The 26,319-nt window shown below is 45.7% G+C and overlaps 1 protein-coding gene across 1 annotated transcript in view; it reads left to right on the top strand.

The window, feature by feature from the left end:
- The window catches only part of LOC124605227, a 48,485-nt gene extending 33,672 nt beyond the window's left edge, over positions 1-14,813 (top strand). The window contains exons 4-6 of the mRNA XM_047136778.1: positions 137-316; positions 9,822-10,052; positions 14,633-14,813. Coding sequence (XP_046992734.1) covers positions 137-316; positions 9,822-10,052; positions 14,633-14,813 — 592 coding nt within the window. The remainder of the gene's footprint in view (positions 1-136; positions 317-9,821; positions 10,053-14,632) is intronic.
- The last annotated feature ends 11,506 nt before the right edge of the window (positions 14,814-26,319 follow it).

Below are 26,319 nucleotides of genomic sequence, written 5' to 3'. Positions count from 1 at the left end.
AATCGGTTGGCCGTGTCTGAGGCCTTCCCCTTGTTAGATTCGAGTAAATACGGTACTCTTTTGAGGGTCTGACTAATATTTCACCCGTGCGGCTTAGATTTACATTCACAACAGGTGTTGTTTTGAACAACTGCAGGCCCGGCTGCCTACCACTGCTGCAGAAGTTGGACCTGCCGCACGCCACCGACCTCCCGGATGACGCGGTGGTCACCATTTCTCGGGGGTGCCCGTCACTGCGCCACCTGAGCCTGACTTTTGCGACGAGTCTCACAGACGGAGCACTTGCCGAGATCCACCGTCTTAAACACTTACAGATGTAAGTACCTGACGTCGCTGTTGCGCAGTTTTTGAACATGTTTTATGCTCACGTACAAAGGAAATTCAAATATTAATTTGAATTTTTTGTTTATAAGTTCACTTCAGAAAAGTTCACTTCAGAAAAACTCATACACACAAGTTATTTAATCTGTGTAGTCTTCTGAATGGGAAATACATTTTTCCCAGGGGATAGGTAGTTTTCTCAACCCCGTTTTCACAAAATGAATGTGGCTGTAACAGCAGGGTTCACACAAACACTTTGACAGCGCAATTGTTGTTAGATCTGTGTGGTCCGACTGCTTCTTTTAGTGGTCCAAACAAATGAAAATCACAGGACAATAAGTGCGGAGTGTAGGGAGGATGTCGTAGTGTGGCACACGACAGCTCCCGAACTTTTTGTCGAGTCCGGGCTGCCGTGTGGGGCCGAGCACTGTCACGCGGCCTAGTCACGCCCCAGATTTGGTATTTTCTGACGATATTCGCTTTCCGATCTATGCAAAAAATGGCAGTAGTATACGGCGCTCACAGTACAGCATTCTTGGACAAAACTGATGAGAACTTCCTTAATATAAAAAAAGACTGTCGCAATAACCTTCCCCACACAGAGACAATTTTAGGCACTCCGTGGGTGTAGAGTCGTCAGTGGGTGTAGATTGGTCTTTTTTGTGCCATTTTGGGCCGCTTTTTTCGATTCCCGTGCGTAACAGTGTACCCACGTTTCATCACAGATCAAAATCCGGTGCACAAAATGTTCCCCTTCAATTTGGTAGCGTACCAGTAGCTGTTTGTACGCCTCAAGATGATGAAATTTGTCGTCTGTGGTGAGAAGATGGGGTACCCACTTTGTGGACTCTGTTTGAAATCCGACGTTGTCACTAATGATTACCTGAGCACTACCGTATGTAATGTCTCTTGCGGCGGTCTCTACGCGATATTTTCAGAAATATTATAAAATATATAACTCAGTACATATCTCGAAATATCTCTTCTTATCTTTTATCAATGCAAAGTAGTTTCAAGCCCTATTATTCCTTGGAGCGTGCATTTACTCCATGGAATACCTTCTCTGCTATCTATGTTTTCTCTTATGAAAAGAATGAAGGAGATCTTGCCGATTAGCCGTGAAAGAACGAAGATGTATATGTATGTATTGTTGAGCTAGTCGCCATCTTGATGAGATTCTGTATGAGGAATTTAATACATGAAGTAAGCCGGCCGAAGTGGCCGTGCGGTTAAAGGCGCTGCAGTCTGGAACCGCAAGACCGCTACGGTCGCAGGTTCGAATCCTGCCTCGGGCATGGATGTTTGTGATGTCCTTAGGTTAGTTAGGTTTAACTAGTTCTAAGTTCTCGGGGACTAATGACCTCAGCAGTTGAGTCCCATAGTGCTCAGAGCCATTTGAACCATTTGAACATGAAGTAAACTAAAGTGTGTTCGCGTATTATTTAACTGATTATTATTGACAGTGTCTGCTTACTATGCTGTGTTGCACGGGATCAGTGGGGAACGTCTGATTTACACTGGACGAACCTGCCGTTTTGTACGCTCAAGATATCCAGTTTATTACTTCCAATAAATGGGCTAACACGGTCTTACCAGCACATCTCCGGTCTTCCCCGTGTGGTCACCGAAAGTTAATAATTATTACAAATGTTTTCAGAAGATCGACTGACAATTTTCGTCGCACCGAGACTTCGAAATTGCTTCACTGCCTTATGGAATTTAAGTTAAGCTCAATTTAATCAGGATAGGACAGCATTGAACTGTGTGAATGTGATAAGCCTGCTTTGTGAATGAAAATTCCCTAAATATTCGCGTGTTTTTTACTATCCTGATCTGTGAAGCTCAATCGGGCCGGTGTGAGAGAGGTTTTTAAATTTCAGATCCCACAAAAAATATTAAACGTAGCTTATGCCAAACTTGTGGCAGGCATCCCACAGAATCACGTGGGTAGCAGCACGTCAGCGTTTACCTGTGGGAGGAGATTTAATGGCCGGGCCAACCTGTGACGACGGTGGAGCACCCAGCGAAGCAAAAGCCAGTGTGAGCTAGATCTCCACGCCTCGTGGACAGTTACGCCTATTTCCGATTCTGTTAGCCACGGACCACGCGGATCGAGTACAATGCGTGGCCCCCCACTGACACTGTAACCTCCCCCTCACTTATCGACCTTAATGACAGTGAAAAACGAAACCGCGTGTATCTAATGGGAATTTTGGAAAAGCAATCGTCACCGAAGTTAACCTGTCGGTAAAGAGGGAGGAAAGGGTTACATCTAAATGAAAGGAAAAATGCAAGTGAAACTGGTGGAAATTAATTTTGAAATAGGGATAAAGTTAATAAAGAAAGTAAATGTGCGGCCGTTACGTTAACAATTAACTAGCGGTAATTAGATATTTGAGATTTGGGGGAAATCACGGTCGCCAGTCCTAAGGACAATTACTATAGTAACTGAAAAAGCAAGGTAATTACACATATAATTAGCACTAGAAGCGTGGCAACTGAAGGTTGACACGTGTAGTGTGAAAACTGAAAGTTTGTCAGAAGTAATAAATTTCGCTACACTTAATTTAGCAAAAGAATTAATGAAACCGGAAAATCGAAAGTTAATTTAGTGACTGAAGTTAATAGTGAGCTTTCTTTCTGAAGCACATCGAAAGACAGTTAGTCTTGGACTACCTCAACAATCATTTCAAAAGCTACTTGAATCTACGCAATTTAGAAATAAGAGAATTAACTTTGAACTTGAATTAAATGATTCTGAACAATTAACAATAGTAAAATTTAGTACGTACCAAGCTGAGCTGCAGTCACAGGTAACTAAAATACGGTAACAAAACTCGCACTCTTAATTCGTGCTTGTGCAATCTAAATATTGTAGCCAGCTGAACTTTGAAATTAAAGCAGTGAAATCGAATGATGCTGGCGTTTGAATTTCAACGACCCTCGGGCTCATTTCGGAAAAGGAAGGGACCCTGCTTGGCAATGCAATTGGGACAATGAGCAACAAAGGTTCATGCTAAGTTGCTGTAATTTTGCGAGGCAAATGGAACAATTTGAAAAGCTGAGGTCTGCCATACAGTTCTGAAACTTTACGTGCTTTTAGTCTTCCTTGTTGGTTGATTGAAGGTTTGAAGCCGTCGATCGAGGAGGTGGCGACAGTCACTCATTGTCGGCCGTCGCTGTTGCAGAAGCTGGATGTTGGCGCGCCTTCTTCTCGACACGGTCACCAGGCGAAACGGGCTCTTGATGTGCGCCAGCTAATGCTTCCCGTCCGCGACACCATGTCAGAAACTATCATCGCGAGTCGAGCGCAATTACATGCTGCCAAACCCCGAAAGCGCGGCAACTCGCGGGAGCGTCACACAACACACCTGCTCCACTCGCTACTCCAGCCAGACTCTCACTGCTCCGCCCGCGCTTCACGCGGCAGAGTTAACACTACCAAAGATCCTACACACTTTGATTCTTCACACGACCTATCGATGTAATCGTTCGATAGCAGTTTTCCCTAGGCAAGACCCAGCGTAAAAATACAAATAATATTTACGAAACAAACCAATTATACATCGACATAAGTGCATAAATATATATATATATATATATCCAAACAGTAAAGCAATTACAATATATAAAGAGACAGAAATGTCATATCTTGAGGCAACAAAACAAGGAAAAAAATAATAGTACAATAGATGGAAATAGGAGGATATGCATTTCCGGCGTTACAACACCTTGACGGATTTGAACGAGTGCCGACTGTTTGCTTCGTCCTGTCGTGTCCACGAATCAAACGGTGCCAGTGAGATGAGCCGGCCGCGGTGGTCTAGCGGTTCTAGGCGCGCAGTCCGGAACCGCGGGACTGCTACGGTCGCAGGTTCGAATCCTGCCTCGGGCATGGATGTGTGTGGTGTCCTTAGGTTAGTTAGGTTTAAGTAGTTCTAAGTTCTAGGGGACTGATGACCACAGTAGTTAAGTCCCATAGTGCTCAGAGCCATTTGAGCCAGTGAGATGAGACGTAGTTTGCACATTGGGCGGCACGCGACGGCAGTCCGACACAGTTCCGGACTCGTCGTCGTGCACGTGACGTGTGCGTAGCCACCCGGAACGGCTCCACTGTATACCGGAAGCATCCCTGACGTGTCACGGCATCACCCGGACGGACGCACTTCGGCTCGTACTTCTCGGCCTGCGAATAATCCCAAGGACGACATCGGTATTCCACCTGTACACCTCGCCTGTGCTCACTCGCTCGCCATTCCCGGTGAATTAGTGGAGGAGGTACTACCGTCACACGCTGCCTCGGTGCCCGACACCGGCAGAACATCGGCGCAGTCGTACAGCCGACCTCCGACTGCACGCGCCGACACGGCACAGTACCGGTGGGTATTTGCTCGAGCCGATTTACACTGTTCCACATTACACAGGGTGAAAAGTATTTATACCGACAAACTCTGGGAGGTTGTAGGGGACATCAAAACAAATATTTTTCCCTAATGTCATTTTTTCCTAAGAGGAGTATTTAAACCGGTAGAGGAAGATTTCTCTGGCGGCAAATTAATTAAACCAAGAAACACTTTTCCATTTTTTTATGACCAAGAGACAATACATTAACACAACCCAATTTCAATTACAGTAGATTTTCAGAAATGCCTCCATTGACACACGTAAACAAAGGTTACACCGTCGGATCATGTTATGTCTGACACGGGCAAAACCCCAGCAGTATCCTTAACTGTTCCTGCTGCTGCTACTATCCGGGCAAACAGATCCTCTTCTGATGCAACAGGAGGTGCGTAAACAAGGTTGCGCATCTCTCCCCACACAAAAAAGTCCAGAGGGGACATATCTGGGGATCGAGCAGGCCACGGTACAGGACCACCTCTGCCAATCCACGTTTCTGGGATCCGTCGGTCCAGGAATCGACGCACACGACGACTGAAATGTGCCGGCGGCCCGTCATGTTGGCACCACGTGCGTTGTCTTGTAGGGAGCGGGACGTCTTCCAGCAATTCTGGCAATGCTCTGGCGAGAAAACTGTAATAGTGCCTGCCATTTAATGGCCTAGGTAGCAGATACGGCCCAATTAAACAGTCCCCAACAACACCGACCCACACATTAACGAAGAACCGCACTTGATGAGCGCTAGTAACTGTGGCATGTAGGTTATCCTCACTCCAAACATGCGAATTGTGCATGTTGAAGACTCCATCGCGCCCGAACGTTGCTTCATCGCTAAACAACACAGAGGATGGAAATGTAGGATGCATTTCACACTGTTCCAGGTACCACTGCGAAAACTGTGCTCTGGGTGGATAATCAACTGGTTCCAGGTTGTGGACACGCTATAAGTGAAATGGACGTAACAATTGCTCTCGAAGGACTGTTCTTACATTCGTCTGATTAGTCCCAATGTCACGTGCAATTGCGCGAGTGCTGACTGAAGCACCCGGCTCCACATGCTACAAGACAGCTTCCTCAAACTGCAGTGTTCTTACCGTGCGACGGCGTCCCTGTCCAGGTAATCTGCTAAATGACCCGGTCTCACGCAGACGTTGGTACACAGCAGCAAAGGTCGTATGATGCGGGATACGGCGATTAGGATATTGCTGTTGCTAAACCCGCTGTGCAGCTCGTCCGTTGTGGTGCGCTACGTAGTACGCACCAACCGTGTCAGTGTATTCACTCCAGATGCATCGCTCTACTAGTAAACAGAGACAATGCACTACTACACTGGTGGACAGCAGTTGCCCACAACTGAAGAGCGTAATAAACCCTCTAACATCTCAAGATCGCAATACGGCGTCTAACAACTGACGAGCATAATACAGCCTCCACCAGTTTAAATAATCCTCATAGGTAAAAATGACATTAGGGAAAATATTTGTTTTGACGTCCCCTACAACCTCCAGGAGTTTGTCGCATTAAATACTTTTTACCCGGTATTGTGCGTAGACGTGGCACGGCCACCACTTACGCTGCCATAGAGTGCACCGCACGATCACCGTGACGAGAACATTTTGCAGATCAAATGTAATGGCGAGCCGACTAAAGTCTCCGTGGACAGAATTGAGACAGCTTTCACCTCAACTACTCCGATTCTCGTTCAGTTCTTCAAACCAGTGGAGGACTTGAATGCGATTTTCACTCTGCAGCGGAGTGTGCGCTGATATGAAACTTCCTAGCAGATTAAAACTGTGTGCCGCACCGAGATTCGAACTCGGGACCTTTGCCTTTCTTGGGCAAGTGCTCTACCCCTGAGCTACCCAAGCACAACTCACGCCCCGTCCTCACAGCTTTACTTCTGCCAGTATCTCGTCTCCTACCTTCCAAACTTTACAGAAGCTCTCCTGCGAAACTTGCAGAACTAGCACTCCTGAAAGAAAGGATATTGCGGAGACATGGCTCAGCCACAGCCTGGAGGATGTTCCCAGAATGAGATTTTCACTCTGCAGCGGAGTGTGCGCTGATATGAAACTTCCTAGCACTTCGAGTCTCGGTCCGGCACACAGTTTTAATCTGCTAGGAAGTTTCAGTGGAGGACTTGTCCACGGACGACACTCCCCGTGCGACCTGTTAGGCAGAGCCCACTCCCCTAGCCGTCAGCGGTGCACGGGTACCGCCAGCTGCCAGTGCGCAGCCACACCCACCTCGTCCCGTCCCCGACCTGGCCGGGCAGCCCCCGAGACCGTGCTCCAAACGGGCACTCCGGCAGCCGGCAGACTGCGTGACGCGAGCTGGCCGCCGCGTCCATTTCGAATGCCCGTGCCGCACCGTAATGACGTCACACCACACGACACGGCCAGCTTGCACCCTGCCTGCCATCTGCTATTAACACACTGTCCCCGGCAGGCCACTTCACTGGCTGTGATCTCGTCTTCAGGTCTCCAGACGTCTCCTCCCGTCTCGTCGGCCGACTGCCCGTCACAGCTCCCGGGCCCACTGTCGTCGCATCGGGCATTGGGGCCACTGTCGGTGTGCGTGTCACGTTCCCGCTGAGCTCCAGATACTACCCCGACCGCGTCCGGGCTCGTCCGTCGCAGTTCCCGGACCCGTGTTCCGGCCCCAACGACACAGCGAGCCTGTGCTCTCCGTAGTCATGTAGTGATGTAAAATTATGATGTAAAATGTGCCCATATAAATCAATAAGTATATGAAAATGCACCACTCATTAATGAAGACCCTGTACTTTTTCCCCTTAGCTGCAAAGGCCCAGAAGATTGTGCCACGGGACAGAGCTGAGTGAAAGTCTGTTCTCGTGCATGTATTTGCAACAGCTGCTGCACTTAGTGTGCACAGGAAATTACTCACGTGTAAATGCCGCTCTAAGTCAAGAAAACGTCACACCACGAAGGAATTGTCCAGAGGGATGGAAACTGGCAGATGTGATGTACGTGCACAGACAAACAAATCATTAAAATTTCAGAAAAGTTGGATGATTTATTCGAGAGAAAGAGCTTCAGAAATTGAGCAATTCGACTACGCGTCGGTCTACCTCTGGCCTGTACGCAAGCAGTTATTCGGCTCGGCTTCGATCGACAGAGTTGTCGGATGTCGTCCTGACGGATATTGGGTGCCCAATTCTGTCATCGAAATCCTGACATCATTAAAGCCCTGCCTGTAATGCTCCAAATGCTCTCAGTTGGGGAGAGATCCGGCAACCTCGCTGGCCGAGGTAGAGTTTGGCGAGCGTGAAGACGAGCAATAGCAACTCTCGCAGTGTGCGGGCGGGCATTATCTTGCTGAAATGTAAGAGCAGGAAGGGCAATCAAAAGGGGCGTAGAATATCGTTGACGTATCACTGTGCTGTAAGGGTGCTGTGGATGGCAACCAAATAGTGTCGACTTACTGCTATGCCACAAGTTTTCCGAGGATAACAACCGAAAGTGACCTGCTACGAAAACAAGTGGCACTCCAGACTATCAGTTCCGGTTGTTTTGCTGTCGGTTGGTAATCCCACTACACTCCGGGGTGTCCCCAGGCAGGTCTTTGCTGGTCACTGTGGCTCAGTTTCAAGCAGAGCTCATCACTGAAGACAATTTTATTCCAGACTGAAGACGCGTCTGGAGGTACCCCGGATAGCAGAGGGATATCAACGTGTCTGTCACCCGCCATACGGTACGACAACCGGAAGTGACGGTTTGAGGTGCCATTTGTTTTCAGCACTCCTTCGGTTGTCATCCTCGGAACACTTGCGGCACGACAGTAAGTCGATGCTACTCTACGCCCCGTTTTGTCGCCGTTCGTGGCGAGCTGTCCTTGGCTTACGTTTCGGCAAGATAATGCCTGCCTCCACAGGGCGAGAGTTTCTACTGCTTTTCTTGGTGCTTCGCAAACCCTACCTCGGTCAACAAGTTTGCCGGATGTCTTCCCAATTGAGAGCATTTGGAGCGCTATGGGTAGAGTCCTCCAACAGTCTCAGAATTATGACGATCTGATGGATCAATAGGACAGAATTTGGCCCGATATTCCTCAGGAGGACACTCGACAACTCTGTCATCAGTGCCAAGCTTGCACAGGTGCCAGAGATGGACCAATGCGCTATTGATTTGCTCAATTTGTGGAGCTCTCTCTCCTGAATGAATCATCCAGTTTTTTCTGAAATTGTAATGTGGTGTGCGTACTGTAAGACATTCGGTACACACACCATCAGATTATTTGACTTGTCGATCTAACGAAGTAGGCGAGTGTCAGCAATATGTCTCATGGTCTTATTGTGGCGTGTTTATCTTCTGCCGTTAGGTCGGACGGTAGATATGCCACTTGCACGCTTAGAGTAGCAGGTTGACGGTGACCGACTTCAAACAGAACTTGATTAATTTTCGCACACATTTATTAAAATGATAACAAGCATAAACATTACGTAACTTGATTCTGGATGCTATTTACAATTGACAATCTGAAGTTCCTTTGGTCTTGGTACGTTAATCTTATTCTCACATATCTCTGATACTTGACAAAGTGTCTATACATTTATCTTCGTGGCTATGTACAGGAATATGATAATCTTATTAGGCGCACACTGAAACTTGACTATAGACTGGTACAGACTAATGCAGACTGACTAATTGGAGGTCTGTACACTCGTTATAATACCTCGCGCGTTCAGGTATCACTGCGCGAGTGTGATCCACGAGGAGAAAAGGTTATACATTAGCAGCAATCTCATTGGCTGCGTTACATATTAATACGCAGATCGGCGGAAGCAGAATTTGGTCCGTCTCTAAGGCAGCGCCATCTCGTAGTGCGGAGACAGACGAGCGCTGCGCCTGCGCTGTTGTGCTTAGCGGGGCGCGCTCTAGTGGGAAAGTTGTGTACGCGCTGACTACACGGAACTATGTATACAACATGTAACCATTTGTTTGTCTGTACATGTACTGATTTCTGTCCCATTTGGATAATTCATTGCCTTTCTTTTTTGTCGTACTGTGTATTACACAGAAAATTTCATGTTGTCACCAACATCTTAAAGTGTTACATTATTTTTCTGTTTGTTCTTCTAGACTGGATCTTTCCGGATGCAGTGGGCTGGGCGGATCTGCCGTGGCGCACGTGGCGCAGCTGCCGGCCCCCCGCACGCTGCTCCTCCAGTACATTGACGACCTGACAGATCTGCAGCCGAGCCTACGGCACGTCCTGGACTTGAAGCAACTGCGCTGCCTCGATATCCTGTACAGCGGCCACATCAGAGCTGTGCCATTTGAAGAATTTTCTGTCAGGCTCGTGAACCTCAGGTAGGTTGCTCCTGCTGCTTCTGTTCACCGTCCGAGCCCGGTTCTGATGACTTTGCGTTTCTACCGTATGACCTCGATGACTTCCACGAGACTGGGAACGGAGTGCTAGTATTAGAGAGAGTGTAAGGCAGGGATATAAACTTTCAATCCCAACTTTCCAGTTTATATATCAAAGAAGCAGTGAAAGAAATAAAAGAAAGATGGAAGAGTGGATTAAAATTCAGGGAGAATGGATATTAATAATATCATTCACTGATGATACTCCTATTGGCTTGTGAAAGGGAGGAAGAATTTCAGAACCTGTTGAATGGAAAGAACAGTCTAATGAGAACACACTACAGATTGAGAAAGAAACCAGGAAAGATGAAATTAATGAGCATTAGCTATATCAGATTAGTTATGGATTTAACATCAAAACTGGTGTCCATGAAGAAGTGATGCAGTTCTGATACATTGGAAATAAAGTAACACACGATGCATGAAGCAATGATGACATACCAAATGGCTGTAATTAAAGTGCAGATACTCGCAGAGGTCCAGTGTGGGCTGTAATTATCATATGGAAGCGAAACTCGATTTGTATTCTAATGCGTTAACACAGAACAGTTTTACGCTGGAGAAAAATTAGTTTCAATTTTGGCGACCAGGTGCGAATCTGGTGCTGCGAATGCAAATAGTTCCCACTTATTTGTTTTCTCTGTAAGTTCAGTGGTAATCCGTGTTCCCACTTCTAACTTATGCTACCATCTCTGTTAGAGTGTGCTAACTATGTATAGACTGTCAAAAGTTAGGCTAAAGCTGTTGTTTTTCTACCTTGTGAGTCAATCATTGCAGAAGCGCAGTTCCCGTGTGAAAACGAGCCACTGTTTCGACCGCTACAGCGTTTTTTGGATAGTGTGCTTTCCTTTTGCCTGTGAAGTGACTTGTGTTGTACTTATCTATTTTTGTATTTATGAGGGAGATAGTATTCGTGGATATTTGCTGCATTTGACTGAAAATTACATAAATATTACAAGGTAAGTTAGTGGAAGCAGAACTGAAGTATTCTGCCCATTGGCTGTGGCAGAGTATAATAAAATAATGGGAGGAGTCGATAGATTTGATCAGCTGCGTCAACGGTATGCTGTAGGCCGTCGTTCGTGGAAGTGGTGACACAAACTGTTTTCCTTTCTTGTGCATTTGGCAGTTGTCAGTTCCTACGTTATGTGGAAGCTACAGAAGACAAAAGCAGACCAGCTAACATTTAGATTGCACTTGGCAAGGCAGCTTATCTCTGGCTTCTCAAGTCGTACGAGAAGAGGAAGGTCAAACACCAATAAGAGGTGTGTCTGGAGTACCAGATGAAGTTCGTCTGGAGAAAGTTGGAACTCATTTCCCTACAAAAGGTACAACAAACAGAAGATGCCGCCAATGTAGCACCAAGAACAAAGAAAAGCGAACAAAAGTAATGAGTAGCAACTGTCGTGTACCTTTGTATGTAGCACCATGCTTCTCTAAGTTCCATAGTACATCACCTTAGTGAACTCAAAGGACAGTATGAACTAATACAAATATAAATGTAATGTTTAACATGTTTTTGTACTAAAAAATAAAGGAAATACATTTGTTTTAAATTAGCAAGTGAAGTTACGCCACAGTTCCAATAGTTCCCACTAATTTTTTTACACTCATAGGCTAAACTCTCATTTCAAGATTTAAACTATGATTTTATGAACGGTTTCTTAGCCCAATAAAGTGTTCATAAAAAATCTACAACTTCCGGAAATAATTTGGTCACTAAAGGGTTAATTCATTCTGTACGAGCACTGGAGATGTCGAATGAGATGCTACTTCTGTAAAACGATGTGATCAACACTTGCTCACAGTAGTTCCGGTGGAATTTAAGCGATGTGTTCCTGCGTACTGGCCTTCAGATCAGGTAGAGACCTAATGTGCCTCTGGTAAAGGTATTCTTTTAGGTATTCCCAGAGTCGAGAGTCATATGGATTCAGATCAGGTCATCTTGCAGGCAATGCATCTGAAAACCTCTCGATATAATATGTTTTAAGGAAGGTTGCACTAAGCAGATCTTTCACTGGGTGAGTGACATGCAATGTTGGCCCATCTTACATGAAAAGAATGGTTTCCACACAGTTGTGCTCTTCCAAAGCAGGAATCACGTGCTGTACAAGGAGGTCTCCATAACGTAAAGGCATCACAGAGGGCCCCCCCCTCCCCCCACCACCCCCGACAGGCTCTACGGATGTATCCTCTTCAGAGAACGGACCAAGAATAAAGATGCTTGTGACTCCACACCAAGCAGTCATATACAGCAACTGCAGTGGTTCTTGGTGCACAACATGCAGTTTAACAGTACCCTTAAATTTGGCAGTTCTGTGTATTTACTGTACCCTGTAGTGTAGAATGTGCCTCTTCACTCCATAGAAAATTGCCTGGTAGCATGTCATCGACTTCTATCTGTCCGAAAACTGAAGAGCTAATTCAGTACGTTGCTGCAGATATGATGATTTGGTTGCTGCACCGTCCGGATCTTGTAGGGGCACCAGTCTAAATGCACGCGTTTTAGCTCACGCAGGCTGGCGTGAGGAGGGAAGGACTATGCTGACGTGAGGTCTGGAACATGACAGGGAATGAGAATTCAGAAAGCGGACGTAATTACTTTCATACTTAACTTTAATCCACTGATGATGAACGTCGCTCTTGACGGTACATGATTCACAATATTATTTGTTCAGAATACAGTCTTGAAGCAATTTGTTACAGTAACTGAATATGGCGCCTTGCTAGGTCGTAGCAAATGACGTAGCTGAAGGCTATGCTAAACTGTTGTCTCTGCAGATGAGAGTGTCTGTAGTAAGTGAACCATCGCTAGCAGAGTCGGCTGTACAACTGCGGCGAGTGCTAGGGAGTCTCTCTAGACTAGACCTGCCGTGTGGCGGCGCTCGGTCTGCAATCACTGACAGTGGCGACACGCGGGTCCGACGTATACTAACGGACCGTGGCCGATTTAAAGGCTACCACCTAGCAAGTGTGGTGTCTGGCGGTGACACCACACAAAAACTGACCACACCATTGACCACAGGATGGACAATTCTCGTGGAATGGCACAAACACTAGCATTAGCCGGGACACGTGCTGCATACTGAGTTGCAGCAATAATAACTGTGTCAATAACTTCCACTGCGGTAGGATGCATTCCTCTTCCAGGTGCCACACCAAGCCCACCCACGTTTTTGAATTTCATCGTCATTTTCTTTAAAGCATTTAATGACATCTGGCCCCTCTGTCAGTGCAGCACTGGAATTGCTGCCGTTCACATGAAACTGTTTCACTAACAGCACACAGTCTTTCTCCTCAATTATCACTACTGTTCACTCACGTTACAGCTTGTCGAACGATAGTGTGGATGTCGTACAAACGGTGTACTGTGCCAGATTTGCTCGTAGTGGCCGTAGTTGGAAGTAATTGTTTTTCCAGCATAAATTGGTCCTGCATTAACACATTAGCATACCTACCAAGTTTCACTGCCATATGATAATTCAGCCCACACTGGACCTGTGTAAGTGGCTGAACTTTAATTATAACCAAACAATACGTATAAAGCAAATTAGCACAGGCATAGAGGGCATTTCTGGCCAGGAGAAGTCTGCTGGTATCAAACATCAACCTTAAGTAGAAGAAGAAATTTCTGAGAATGTACGTTTGGAGTACAGCATTGTATGAAAGCGAGGCACAGACTATAAGAAAACTGGAAGAGAAGAGAAGAAAATTGATAGAAGAGTGTTGAAAGTTAGGTGGGCTGTTATAAGAAATGAGAGATGGGTTATGTGCAGAATCAGTGTGGAGAACACTGACAAGAAGAGGGATAGGATGATAGGAGAGAAACAGGATGATAGGATATGTGTTAGGACATTGAGCAATGACTTCCGTGGTACTAGGAGGAGTTGTGAGGAGTAAAAAGTGTAGAAGGAGAGTGTAATACATCCAACAAATAATTGAGGACACAAGATGCAACTGAAATCAAGAGATTGGCTCACGGGAGGACTTTGTGGTGGGTTGTATTGAACTAGTCAGAAGACTGACTGGAAAAAAGGAAAAATTTTGAAAATATCTTGTAGGATGGTCCTCAGGTATTTAAGGCACAGAGGAAAAAAACACTTTCTTTAAAATCATCAGTCGCAAAATAGTGCATTATTCCAAATTTCATTGGATTTGATGTATTCGAGAAATAATTAGAATGAAAAACACAATAGAAATCATTTAGTACTTACCTCAATTGCATGTTGAGACCAGTTTTCACTGTTTTTGTAGGTTCTTCATTTCTCCAAGTCCTTTATTGAGATATCAGTCAAAACACCATATGCTACCCACATATTTCCACAGTTAAAACCTGTTTAATATGAAGATAGGTATTAACTAGAATTTGTATCTCCTAAGTTTAAAAATTCTGATAAATTTCCTTTGCACTTCATTTATGACACAGTTCATCAATGTTTATGGTTTGTAGTATTACAAGAAATAGGGCGTAATAAAATACAGAAATACAAATGTTGCAGTTACTTTTCTCTTTCTTCTTCCAGAGAACTACATGTGACGTATGAGGAAGAGGATGAGGTTTTCTACAAAAATGTTTTTGCTGAGATGCAGAGTCAAATGCCTCGGCTCAGGATAATTAATACTTTCCGATGGACAGAGAATGACTTCCTAACAGATTACGAAACGGATGATGATGATGATGATGACACCGATATAGGGTACTGAGAAATAATTTTGGTTTTCAGACTGCAGAATGTAACATTGGAGCCCCTGGATGAGTGAACTGTTTGAAAAGCAAGTAAAAGACAAAATATGGATTTATGAAATTATTGTATAAGAGCCAAGAAAGTGTTGGCCGAAATAAAAATGCAATTTTTCGTGTTTAAAAAAATTTTATTTCACAAAAGAATTCATTATGTCAGCCACTGAAACTGATTTTATTTCCCTCCATATTGAAGCTCATTGTCACAATTATCATTACGCAAATGGGAATTTTTGGCACCATAGCGAATGTCATATTCATACCTTTTATTGCCATATCCTTGTGTTTATGAAATTGTCCTTTAAATCTGAGTGGGCAGGCAATCCTACCTCCATGTGTCCTGAATGTCTTTCAGATGCCTGTTTCACACTTTTCAGTTATTTCATATGTGCACTATTTTGATGTCACCTGCAGATAGTAATACACTAACGAAAGGACACAACGATTTTTATTTGGGACGAAATGGAAATAAATTAATAAAGTGTCAAACAATGGAAAATCCAGGACGGACTCGGCATTTCCACTATATGTTGAGTAGCAACTTTCCTTCTCATAATGTTGTTAATAAAGTGTCAGTCATACATACATTACATGCTTTCCATGTTGCACTGATCCAGAGCTCAACTGTCAGATCTGACCAGTTTTCATATTCTAGAGGTTCTGAAACACATTGCTGCACAGTCAGTGTCACCAGAAGTCACACTTCACTGCCATTCCGTTGTTCAGTATTTCTAATCTATATTTCACGATTTACATATAATTAGAAGTTATAAAACATAAACATTAACAACATCACAATTGGAGGGCTCATTAGGAAAACAATTTTTGTCATTTTATTTCATTTGTCGTGGTTTCAGCACACATTGTGGAGTGGCACAAGTGTGGGTTTGGTGATCCACTCCATGAATGATCTGTCACCCTGCTGATGTGTGTGCCAACTTACACATTATAAATATCTTGTGGTCACCATTCTCGATTTTGCTTGCTGACAGACCTGCAAAGCTGTGAGTCTAAAGCATAAGCGACCCTCCACAGCAGGTGGAAACACGCACTCACCGTCGCGCCTTGTCGTCATTCTTATTTGTCTCGTAATACACAATTTGTGGGAGACGTGTCAGGATTTAAAATAAGAAACATTTTTAAAGAGAAATGCAATAGTTTACATTATTTTATGTATACTACTGAGATACTGCTACACAAATGCATACTGCAGTTTCCAGTATACAAAAATAAAATGCATAGTTACCATCTTAAAACTCTGAAACTTTCCCCATTGAATTCGTCAATAGACTAATAACACTTTTCCACTAGAATGGTAAAAACTAATCTTTTAAATGAACCAAACTCCATGTTAAATATATTACTGCCTTTTATTTTATTGTAAATTTTAAGTCCCTTCTACCCTGGTGTTTGGGTAAAAAGTTTTCAGTAGTGTTTCAAGAGTTTAAAATTCTCTCTGTGGTGAGTATTTTAGTTGTGGACGAAACAGAGTTTACTGTATACTGACTTTTATATAAGAATAACATCACCTCATATATGTAAAGGGAGGGTACAGATTGTGTATTGAAATCTTTTAACAATAGTTGACAGGACACCTGTTGTTTGGTAACACTTATGTTCCTAAGTATTTTCTTCTGTAATACTAGGAGTCTCATTTGTTGAATTTCCCCATAAGATTATGCCATAATGAATACCTGACTCAAAGTAGAAGTTATAGACTACCTTTCTAGTCTGTGTTTCTCGCACCTGCCAAAATACAAATTGAAAATACTAAGCTGTTAAGTAGTCAATGTGTGCATTCCAGTTTGGATATTTTTGGAGATTTAAGGTGTAAAAACGTCATACGTTTTGCTTCTATGACATCATAATCATCGTATGTTACCTTTTAACGATTTAGCTTCAAATAGCATCATTTCGGTTTCTCCATTCCCGTCAACCTACAGTCCCCACACCCTCCGTTCGACAGTTTTCGCACCCTCTGTCCCGTCACCTCCTTCCCGTTCTCGCCCGCTCACCCTCTTTGTGTGCCACACTCTGCCAATGCGTCCCCCCGTCTTCCCCCTTCCCCACTCCTGTCCTTTTCCCCTCACCACCCCAGCCCCACAACCTGCTGACACTGCGCCTTTCGGCAGTCTGGTCCTACACAGTCCGCCAGTCAGCGTTCCTCTCTCTCTCCCCACCCCCCCGCCCCCACCCATTTGCTGCTGTCCCCCCCCCCCCCTCCTCCTCTAGAGATTGCTGTTTCCATCCCACATTACAGCCACATCCCAGTCCCACCTGTCAGAGATGGTGGTCGTGTGTGTGTGTGTGTGTGTGTGTGTGTGTGTGTGGTGTGGTTGCTCGTGTGAGTGAATGTGTGTGTGTTTCACTTTCTGAAGGCTTTGACTGGAAGCTAAATGTGTAAGCATCTTTTCATTGTGCCTGTCAGCAAGCCAATGTGTCATCTTTACAGTTAGTAGATCTATCTTTTCCTTATACTGTTGAAATTCGAACCTGGAGTTTCCATTGTTTGATTTTTGCCTAACGGGTTTTCTACAATCGCACAACACTGCAATGTTTTCCTTTGTTACTATTCTCTATAGTATTATTCTTCTCTCTGTACATTTTCTCTCTTCTTTCCAGTGTTTATTCACCGACTTTCAAACTGCACACACTTCCGAGCAACTCTGTACGAACGATTTCTTCCACTAAAAATGTGGCTTCGTGACTGCACGGGGTGTCGGTGCAGCATCTGATGCTCCAAGTTCTTCCCACTGCAAATGATAATTATTCCTATTGATCCCATTTTATCCCTCATCTTCACTTATTTTTACATTTTATTCTCCACACCTACCTGTGCCACACTAACTTTGATCCTCAGTCTAACCGATCCCCCGTTCCCCACTTTTCCCTTATGCACGCATATCCCGTTCCTCGTCGGTTCCTTTTTTCGCGTGTTTCTGTACATTTTTAACGTATCTGTGCATGTTTTTGCGTGTCGTATTTTTTTACTCCTCTTTTCTGTTATTGAGCTCCCCTCACGACAATCTAACTCCTTCATTTGCCCATTTCCGTGTCCTTCCCGTTTTACCTACAGTGTCCCTACCACAATGTACCCGCTCCATCTTTCTGCACCAGTTGAGAAGAGTATCCCTTTCCCTGGCTAAAACCCAGTCCCACATCCTGTTTCTTAAACGCTGCCTAAACCACAGTACACCCCCCACCCGTACACTGGTCTAACTGCAAAAATTCCTTTCTCTGGATCCCACCCCTGCTTTCATAATGAGCATCTTCTCAGGTTCCGCTGGTCCCTGGTCCTCACTAAACTGGTATTGCAAATACACATCTGTACGGCACAGGCATGCCAGAACTACCTCAGCAACCCTCCAAGACAAGCTGTATACATCGTGTCTCTGAAACTGAATCCCACACTGTCCAGCACCTGGAACGGCATTATGAGCACCGCTTTCATAAGTCATCCAACCTGCTGACATGCTACTGCCACCTCAGTGAACCAGTATCCAGTCCCTATCCTCCCCACAGCGCTCCAAACCCTGCCTAGCTGATCTTTTCAATTTGCCACATCCCAAAAACTCCCTGGTAACACTGCACCAAATCCAGAGCCAGAACATTCCCCTAACACTGTTGTTAACCTTTCCTCTAAAACCCTCAGCCCCACAGAAGTTTCGGTCGTAGGTAGAGGCCTCACCTTCCGCCCGACACCCGAGCTTGACCTTGATGATGTGTCAAAGACCTACTCTCCTTCTCCTGATTCATGAAATGGAAACACGTCTTTTGCCACCAGTCTCTCCAACCAGAGCCAACGTAATCCCAACACTGATCCCTGTCTCTCCTAGTTCATAGCACTGTCCAACCATGATCCTCACCCCCCCTCCACCCTCCACCTAACCAGCCACTGGTCACGATCCAGGAATTCCTTACCTCCAGCTTGACCTGTCTCTTCCTCAGAACACCAGCCTTTCAGCAGAAGCAAAGTAATACACTACGGGCCATTAAAATTGCTACACCAAGAAGAAATGCAGATGATAAACGGGTACTGATTGGACAAATATATTATACTACAACTGACAACTGACATGTGATTACATTTTCACGCAAGTTGGGTGCATAGATCCTGACAAATCAGTACCCAGAACAACCACATCTAGCCTTAGTAACGGCCTCGATACGCCTTGGCATTGAGTCAAACAGAGCTTGGATGGCGTGTACAGGTACAGCTACTTATGCAGCTTCAACACAATACCACAGTTCATCGAGAGTAGTGACTAGCGTATTGTGACGAGCCAGTTGCTCGGCCACCATTGACCAGACGTTTTCAATTGGTGAGAGATCTGGAGAATGTGCTGGCCAGGGCAGAAGTCGAACATTTTCTGTATCCAGAAAGTCTCGTACAGGTCCTGCAACATGCGGTAGTGCATTATCCTGCTGAAATGTAGGGTTTCGCAGGGATCGAATGAAGGGTAGAGCCACGGGTCGTAACACATCTGAAACGTAACGTTCACTGTTCAAAGTACCGTCAATGTGAACAAGAGGTGACCGAGACGTATAACCGATGGCACCCCGTACCATCACGGCGGGTGATACGCCAGTATGGCGATGACGAATACACGTTTCCAATGTGCTTTCTCCGCTATGTCGCCAAACACGGATGCGACCATCATGATGCTGTAAACAGAACCCGGATTCATCCGAAAAAATGACGTTTTGCCATTCGGGCACCCACGTTCGTCGTTGAGTACAGCATCGCAGGCGCTTCTATATTGAGCTAACAGTCATTGGATCTGGACCAACGCGAGCAGCAATGTCGCGATACGATAAACCGCAATCGCGATAGGCTACAATCCGACGTTTATCAAAGTCGGAAACGTGATGGTACGCATTCCTCCTCCTTACACGAGGCATCACAACAACGTTTCACCAGGCAACTCCGGCCAACTGCTGTTAGTGTATGAGAAATCGGTCGGAAACTTTCCTCATGTCAGCACGTTGTAGGTGTCGCCACCGGCGCCAACCTTGTGTGAATGCTCTGAAAAACTAATCATTTGCATATAACAGCATCTTCTTCCTGTCGGTTAAATTTCGCGTCTGTAGCACGTCATCTGCGTGGTGCAGCAATTTTAATGGCCAGTAGTGTATATAGATTTTTCCTTGATACTGCAGTGTTATCTTGAAGCTGTGAGAAAGGAGGACAGGCCCACCAAGGTGCGGAAGCAGAGACGATGCTGGGGGCAGACAAAACTGGGAGAGATGCTGTTACTACAGGAAGTAAACCGTAAGGGGAAAGCCTTGCGAAAATGCAGACGCGGCCCCAGAGCGCTAGTTACTCTTCGAGGAATTCACACGTAACTTCATATGTCGTCTAAACGGTGTGCTAGGTTGCCACCGTAGAACTTTGTAACCTACGGGCATGTAGTAGCGTATAAAGCCAGATTGATACCAGCCCTGAGGCCAGCAGTGTCAGTAGGCTCACAAGGCTTAGGAAGAGAGCGACAACGCCAAAAAGCTGTTGACCCAGCAGTCCCCACTCCGGGGAGCCCGAAGGGTGGGGCTAAATGACGTGTGACGATAATGTTGCAAGTCTTATTTGGCAGAGCAGTTACGTTTAGCTTTCAGCTGAACAATGTTGATACCAAATACGGACTTAGTGCAACTGCATTATCATCCCTGCCTGAAGAGCAGTAGAGGGGACCTAACTAAACCGCGATTGGCAGGCGCCTGCAAGAGACCTGCGGGTTTGGCTGGGTGGCTTTAAGTGGGAAAAACAGTGCCCCCACGCGACTCTGTAAAACTCCTAGATTCCGCATCTTGGCGGAGTTCTCAGTCAGACGATCTGGGCGCCGAATCCGCGTCCGTCGACTCCAGCCTCGGTCCAGCTCCGCGTAAGTCTGCTCTCTCTCACTTGGAGTGCCTCAGTGAACAGTGTCACATTCAGTATGTTTTGTTTCGCAAGTAAGTTGTTGCCTTAAGATAGTGTTAGTGTTTGCTACTGTGGTTAGCATCCACTCCTGGGACTTGTGCACTGGCTTCTGTTGTAACAATGTTATTCGTGCTTTTTCTAACCCTAGCCTCCAGTGTATTAGTTAGTCCTCTCTGGAATAAACAACTATTTCAAAACCTTGTTTGTCCGAGAGTCTCCACAACGAGTTCCCTACCGAGTCTCACCGCCTGCTCTTCTAGTAAACGCCTGCACCAGTGCCGGCTCAGATAGATGGAAGCATTCAAATGCCTTCACTGTGAATTGTCCTTCTGTGTACTGCTGTGTACTGCTCGGGAGCGCAGACTGACCAGCAACCCCTGTCCTTCCTCTGCCAACTGTGTCAGGACATGACAGCAAGTACAGCCGTACACAGCCTCAAAACAAATCCTGACCTAATCATCGTGCCGAGTAAAACTGTGAGGAACGGGAAAAACCCACCGTGGTTCAACAACAAAGTTAGGAAACTACTGCGAAAGCAAAGAGAGCTTCACTGTAAGTTTAAATGCAGCCAAAACCTCTCACACAAACAGAAGCTAAACGATGTCAAAGTTAGCGAAAGGAGGGCTATGCGTGAAGCGTTCAGTGAATTCGAAAGTAAAATTCTATGTACCAACTTGACAGAAAATCCTAGGAAGTTCTGGTCTTACGTTAAATCAGTAAGTGGATCGAAACAGCATATCCAGACCCTCTGGGACGATAATGGCATTGAAACAGAGGAAGACACGCGTAAAGCTGAAATACTAAACACCTTTTTCCAAAGCTGTTTCACAGAGGAAGACCGCACTGCAGTTCCTTCTCTAAATCCTCGCACAAACGAAAAAATGGGCGACATCGAAATAAGTGTCCAAGGAATAGAAAAGCAACTGAAATCACTCAAGAGAGGAAAGTCCACTGAACCTGACAGGATACCAATTCGATTCTACACAGAGTACGCGAAAGAACTTGCCCCCCTTCTAACAGCCGTGTACCGCAACTCTCTAGAGGAACGGAAGGTTCCAAATGATTGGAAAAGAGCACAGGTAGTCCCAGTCTTCAAGAAGGGTCGTCGGCAGATGCGCAAAACTATAGACCTATATCTCTGACAACGATCTGTTGTAGAATTTTAGAACATGTTTTTTGCTCGCGTATCATGTCATTTCTGGAACCCCAGAATCTACTCTGTAGGAATCAACATGGATTCCGGAAACAGCGATAGTGTGAGACCCAACTCGCTTTATTTGTTCATGAGACCCAGAAATATTAGATACAGGCTCCCAGGTAGATGCCATTTTCCTTGACTTCCGGAAGGCGTTCGATACAGTTCCGCACTGTCGCCTGATAAACAAAGTAAGAGCCTACGGAATATCAGACCAGCTGTGTGGCTGGATTGAAGACTTTTTAGCAAACAGAACACAGGATGTTGTTCTCAATGGACAGACGTCTACAGACGTTAAAGTAACCTCTGGCGTGCCGGAGGGGAGTGTTTTGGGACCATTGCTTTCACAATATATATATATATATATATATATATATATATATATATATATGACCTAGTAGATAGTGTCGGAAGTTCCATGCGGCTTTTCGCGGATGATGCTGTAGTATACAGAGAAGTTGCAGCATTAGGAAATTCCTGCGAAATGCAGGAAGATCTGCAGCGGATAGGCACTTGGTGCAGGGAGTGGCAACTGACCCTTAACATAGACAAATGTAATGTATTGCGAATACATGGAAAGAAGGATCCTTTATTGTATGATTATGTGATAGCGGAACAAACACTGGCAGCAGTTACTTCTGTAAAATATCTGGGAGTATGCGTGCGGAACGATTTGAAGTGGAATGATCATATGAAATTAATTGTTGGAAGCCTAGTGCCAGGTTGAGATTCATTGGGAGAGTCCTTAGAAAATGTAGTCTATCAACAAAGGAGGTGGCTTACAAAACACTCGTTCGACCTATGCTTGAGTATTGCTCATCAGTGTGGGATCCGTACCAGGTCGGGTTGACAGAGGAGATAGAGAAGATCCGAAGAAGAGCGGCGCGTTTCGTCACGGGGTTATTTGGTAAGCGTGATAGCGTTACGGAGACGTTTAGCAAACTCGAGTGTCAGACACTGCAAGAGAGGCGCTCTGCATCGCGGTGTAGCTTGCTGTCCAGGTTTCGAGAGGGTGCGTTTCTGGATGAGGTATCGAATATATTGCTTCCCCCTGCTTATACCTTCCGAGGAGATCACGAATGTAAAATTAGAGAGATTCGAGCGTGCACGGAGGCTTTCCGGCAGTCGTTCTTCCCGCGAACCATACGCGACGGGAACAGGAAAGGGAGGTAATGACAGTGGCACGTAAAGTGCCCTCCGCCACACACCGTTGGGTGGCTTGCGGTCTATAAATGTAGATGTAGATGTATACCTGCAGACAAAGGTTCTTCCACCACTGTTGTTATGAATCAGAGTTAATAGAAGGCGGAAGGTCTCTGCCAGTTACCTGACTCCTCCACCTGTAAACTCTGCCAGAATGATCCCATCCCTGAAGTCCAACGTAACCTTCAATCTGCTTAAAGTGGTAGGCCCTTCCGGCAACCCCTGCCCTAAATCCGTATCACGGTCCTGGGAGGACCGCCTGGGCGTCAGCAGGAGCCTCCAGCGGCTCCAGCGCCTGCGGGCTACACGACACCACGCCCGGCCCGAGATAGCGCAGCTCTGGACAGGTGGTAGCAACTCGGCTCCAAGGGCAGTATCTGCACGTGCGACAATGGAGCAGCGCCAGCTTGCCTCTACTCAGGACTTCGCATCACAAACACAGCGAGTCATGACGACCCCTAACTCTGCCGATACTGAGAGCAGTATTTCAATAAGCGATGCGTTACAGTTGATCCCTCAGGCCTTTGATGGCACTAAGTCAACATTAAATGAATTTATAAATAATGTACCTACCACCTTTGCACTATGATGTGAAGGAGATCATCCTATCCTTTTAAAATTTGTCAAAACAAGAATCCAGGGTCCTGCACAAAGCAAATTCCTCGTGCGCAAACTACACTACTGGCCATTAAAATTGCTACACCGCGAAGATGACGTGCTACAGACGCGAAACTTAAGCGACAGGAAGAAGATGCTGTGATATGCAAATGATTAGCTTTTCAGAGCATTCACACAAGTTGGCGCCGGTTGCGACACCTACAATGTGCTGACATGAGGAAAGTTTCCAACCAATTTCTCATACACAAACAGCAGCTGGCCGGCGTTGCCTGGTGAAACGTTGTTGTGATGCCTCGTGTAAGGAGAAGAATCGCGTTTCATTACTACAGGAACAATGTTGACTTCTCTCCAAGCAACTAAGGCAGCTACGTTCACCGCTTGAAACCTCTCTTCGGAGTCCAGTAGCTTGTTTCCGACAGACCACAGATCATGCACATTAACCCTTCACACCGGCACACTGACGATGCGTCACAGAAATTGCGTCTCGTTTGAATACTACGGGCTCCATGTCGACTGCTCTCCAAGCTACTAACGTGGATACCTTCAGCACATAGAATCTCTCATGGGAGGCCAGCAGCCTTTTTCCGATGCTCAACTTTCCATTCACTGTTACCCTCGCACCCTCATATTGATGATGCGACGCAGAAACTGCAATGCGATTGAGTACTGCAGCTTCCATCCTGACTTCTCTTCAAGTGAAGCGAGTAGTCTGTTTCTGATGCACCACTGACCGTTTATTGTAACCCTCGCATCCTCATACTGACAATGTGACGCAGATATGCCATCACGATTGAATACTACAGGCTCCACGCTTACTTCTCTCCGAGCGTCTAACACGGCCACAGTCACTGCATGGGACCTTTCCTGGGAGACCAGCGGTTTGTTTCTGGTGCACCACTGTCCATTTACCGTAACCCTCGGAGTATCACATTGCCGATGCAACACAGAAACAGCGTCGCGATTGAATACTACAGGCTCCATGCCGGCTTCACTCTGAGCGACTAATGCCACCACGGTCACCACAAGGAACTTATCCTGGGAGGCCAGTACATTGTTTCCGATGCTCCACTGCCCATTTACTGTAAAACCTCTCACTATCACATTGACAATGCGACACCGAATTTCTGTCTCGATTGAAAACTACAGGCACCATGCCGACTTCTCTCCGAGCGACTAACGCTTCTATAATCACTGCATGGAACCTCTCCTGGGGTGCCAGTTGCTTGTTTCTGTTTTGCCACTCCCGTTTACTGTATCCTTCACACCCTCACATTGACGGACGACACATAAATTGTATCGATTTTCAAAACTGCAGCCTTCATCCCGAATTCTTATCAAATGACTTACGTGGCTACATTCACCAAATGGAACCCCTCCTGGGAGCCCACTAGCTTGTTTCCGATGCACCACTGCCCATTTACTGCAAAACCTCTCACCATCACATTGACAATGCGACACCGAATTTCTGTCTTGATTGAAAACTACAGGCACCATGCCGACTTCTCTCCGAGCGACTAACGCTTCTATAATCACTGCATGGAACCTCTCCTGGGGTGCCAGTTGCTTGTTTCTGTTTTGCCACTCCCGTTTACTGTATCCTGCACACCCTCACATTGACGGACGACACAGAAATTGTATCGATTTTCAAAACTGCAGCCTTCATCCCGAATTCTTATCAAATGACTTACGTGGCTACATTCACCAAATGGAACCTCTCCTGGGAGCCCAGTAGCTTGTTTCCGATGCACCACTGCCCATTTACTGTAAAACCTCTCACCATCACATTGACAATGCGACACCGAATTTCTGTCTCGATTGAAAACTACAGGCACCATGCCGACTTCTCTCCGAGCGACTAACGCTTCTATAATCACTGCATGGAACCTCTCCTGGGGTGCCAGTTGCTTGTTTCTGTTTTGCCACTCCCGTTTACTGTATCCTGCACACCCTCACATTGACGGACGACACAGAAATTGTATTCAATTTCAAAACTGCAGCCTTCATCCCGAATTCTTATCAAATGACTTACGTGGCTACATTCACCAAATGGAACCTCTCCTGGGAGGCCAGTAGCTTGTTTCCGATGCACCACTGCCCATTTACTGTAAAACCTCTCACCATCACATTGACAATGCGACACCGAATTTCTGTCTCGATTGATAACTACAGGCACCATGCCGACTTCTCTCTGAGCGACTAACGCGGGTACAGTCACCGCATGGAACCTCTCCTGGGGTGCCAGTTGCTTGTTTCTGTTTTGCCACTCCCGTTTACTGTATCCTTCACACCCTCACATTGACGGACGACACAGAAATTGTATCGATTTTCAAAACTGCAGCCTTCATCCAGAATTCTTATCAAAAGACTTACGTGGCTACATTCACCAAATGGAACCTCTTCTGGGAGGCCAGTAGCATGTTTCCGATGCACCACTGCCCATTTACTGTAAAACCTCTCACCATCACATTGACAATGCGACACCGAATTTCTGTCTCGATTGAAAACTACAGGCACCATGCCGACTTCTCTCCGAGCG

This window comes from Schistocerca americana, chromosome 3, assembly GCF_021461395.2.
Source record: "Schistocerca americana isolate TAMUIC-IGC-003095 chromosome 3, iqSchAmer2.1, whole genome shotgun sequence".
Taxonomy (NCBI): Eukaryota; Metazoa; Arthropoda; class Insecta; order Orthoptera; family Acrididae; genus Schistocerca; species Schistocerca americana.
Note: the sequence above shows the minus strand (reverse complement) of the source record. Positions and strands in the feature narration are given on the sequence as shown.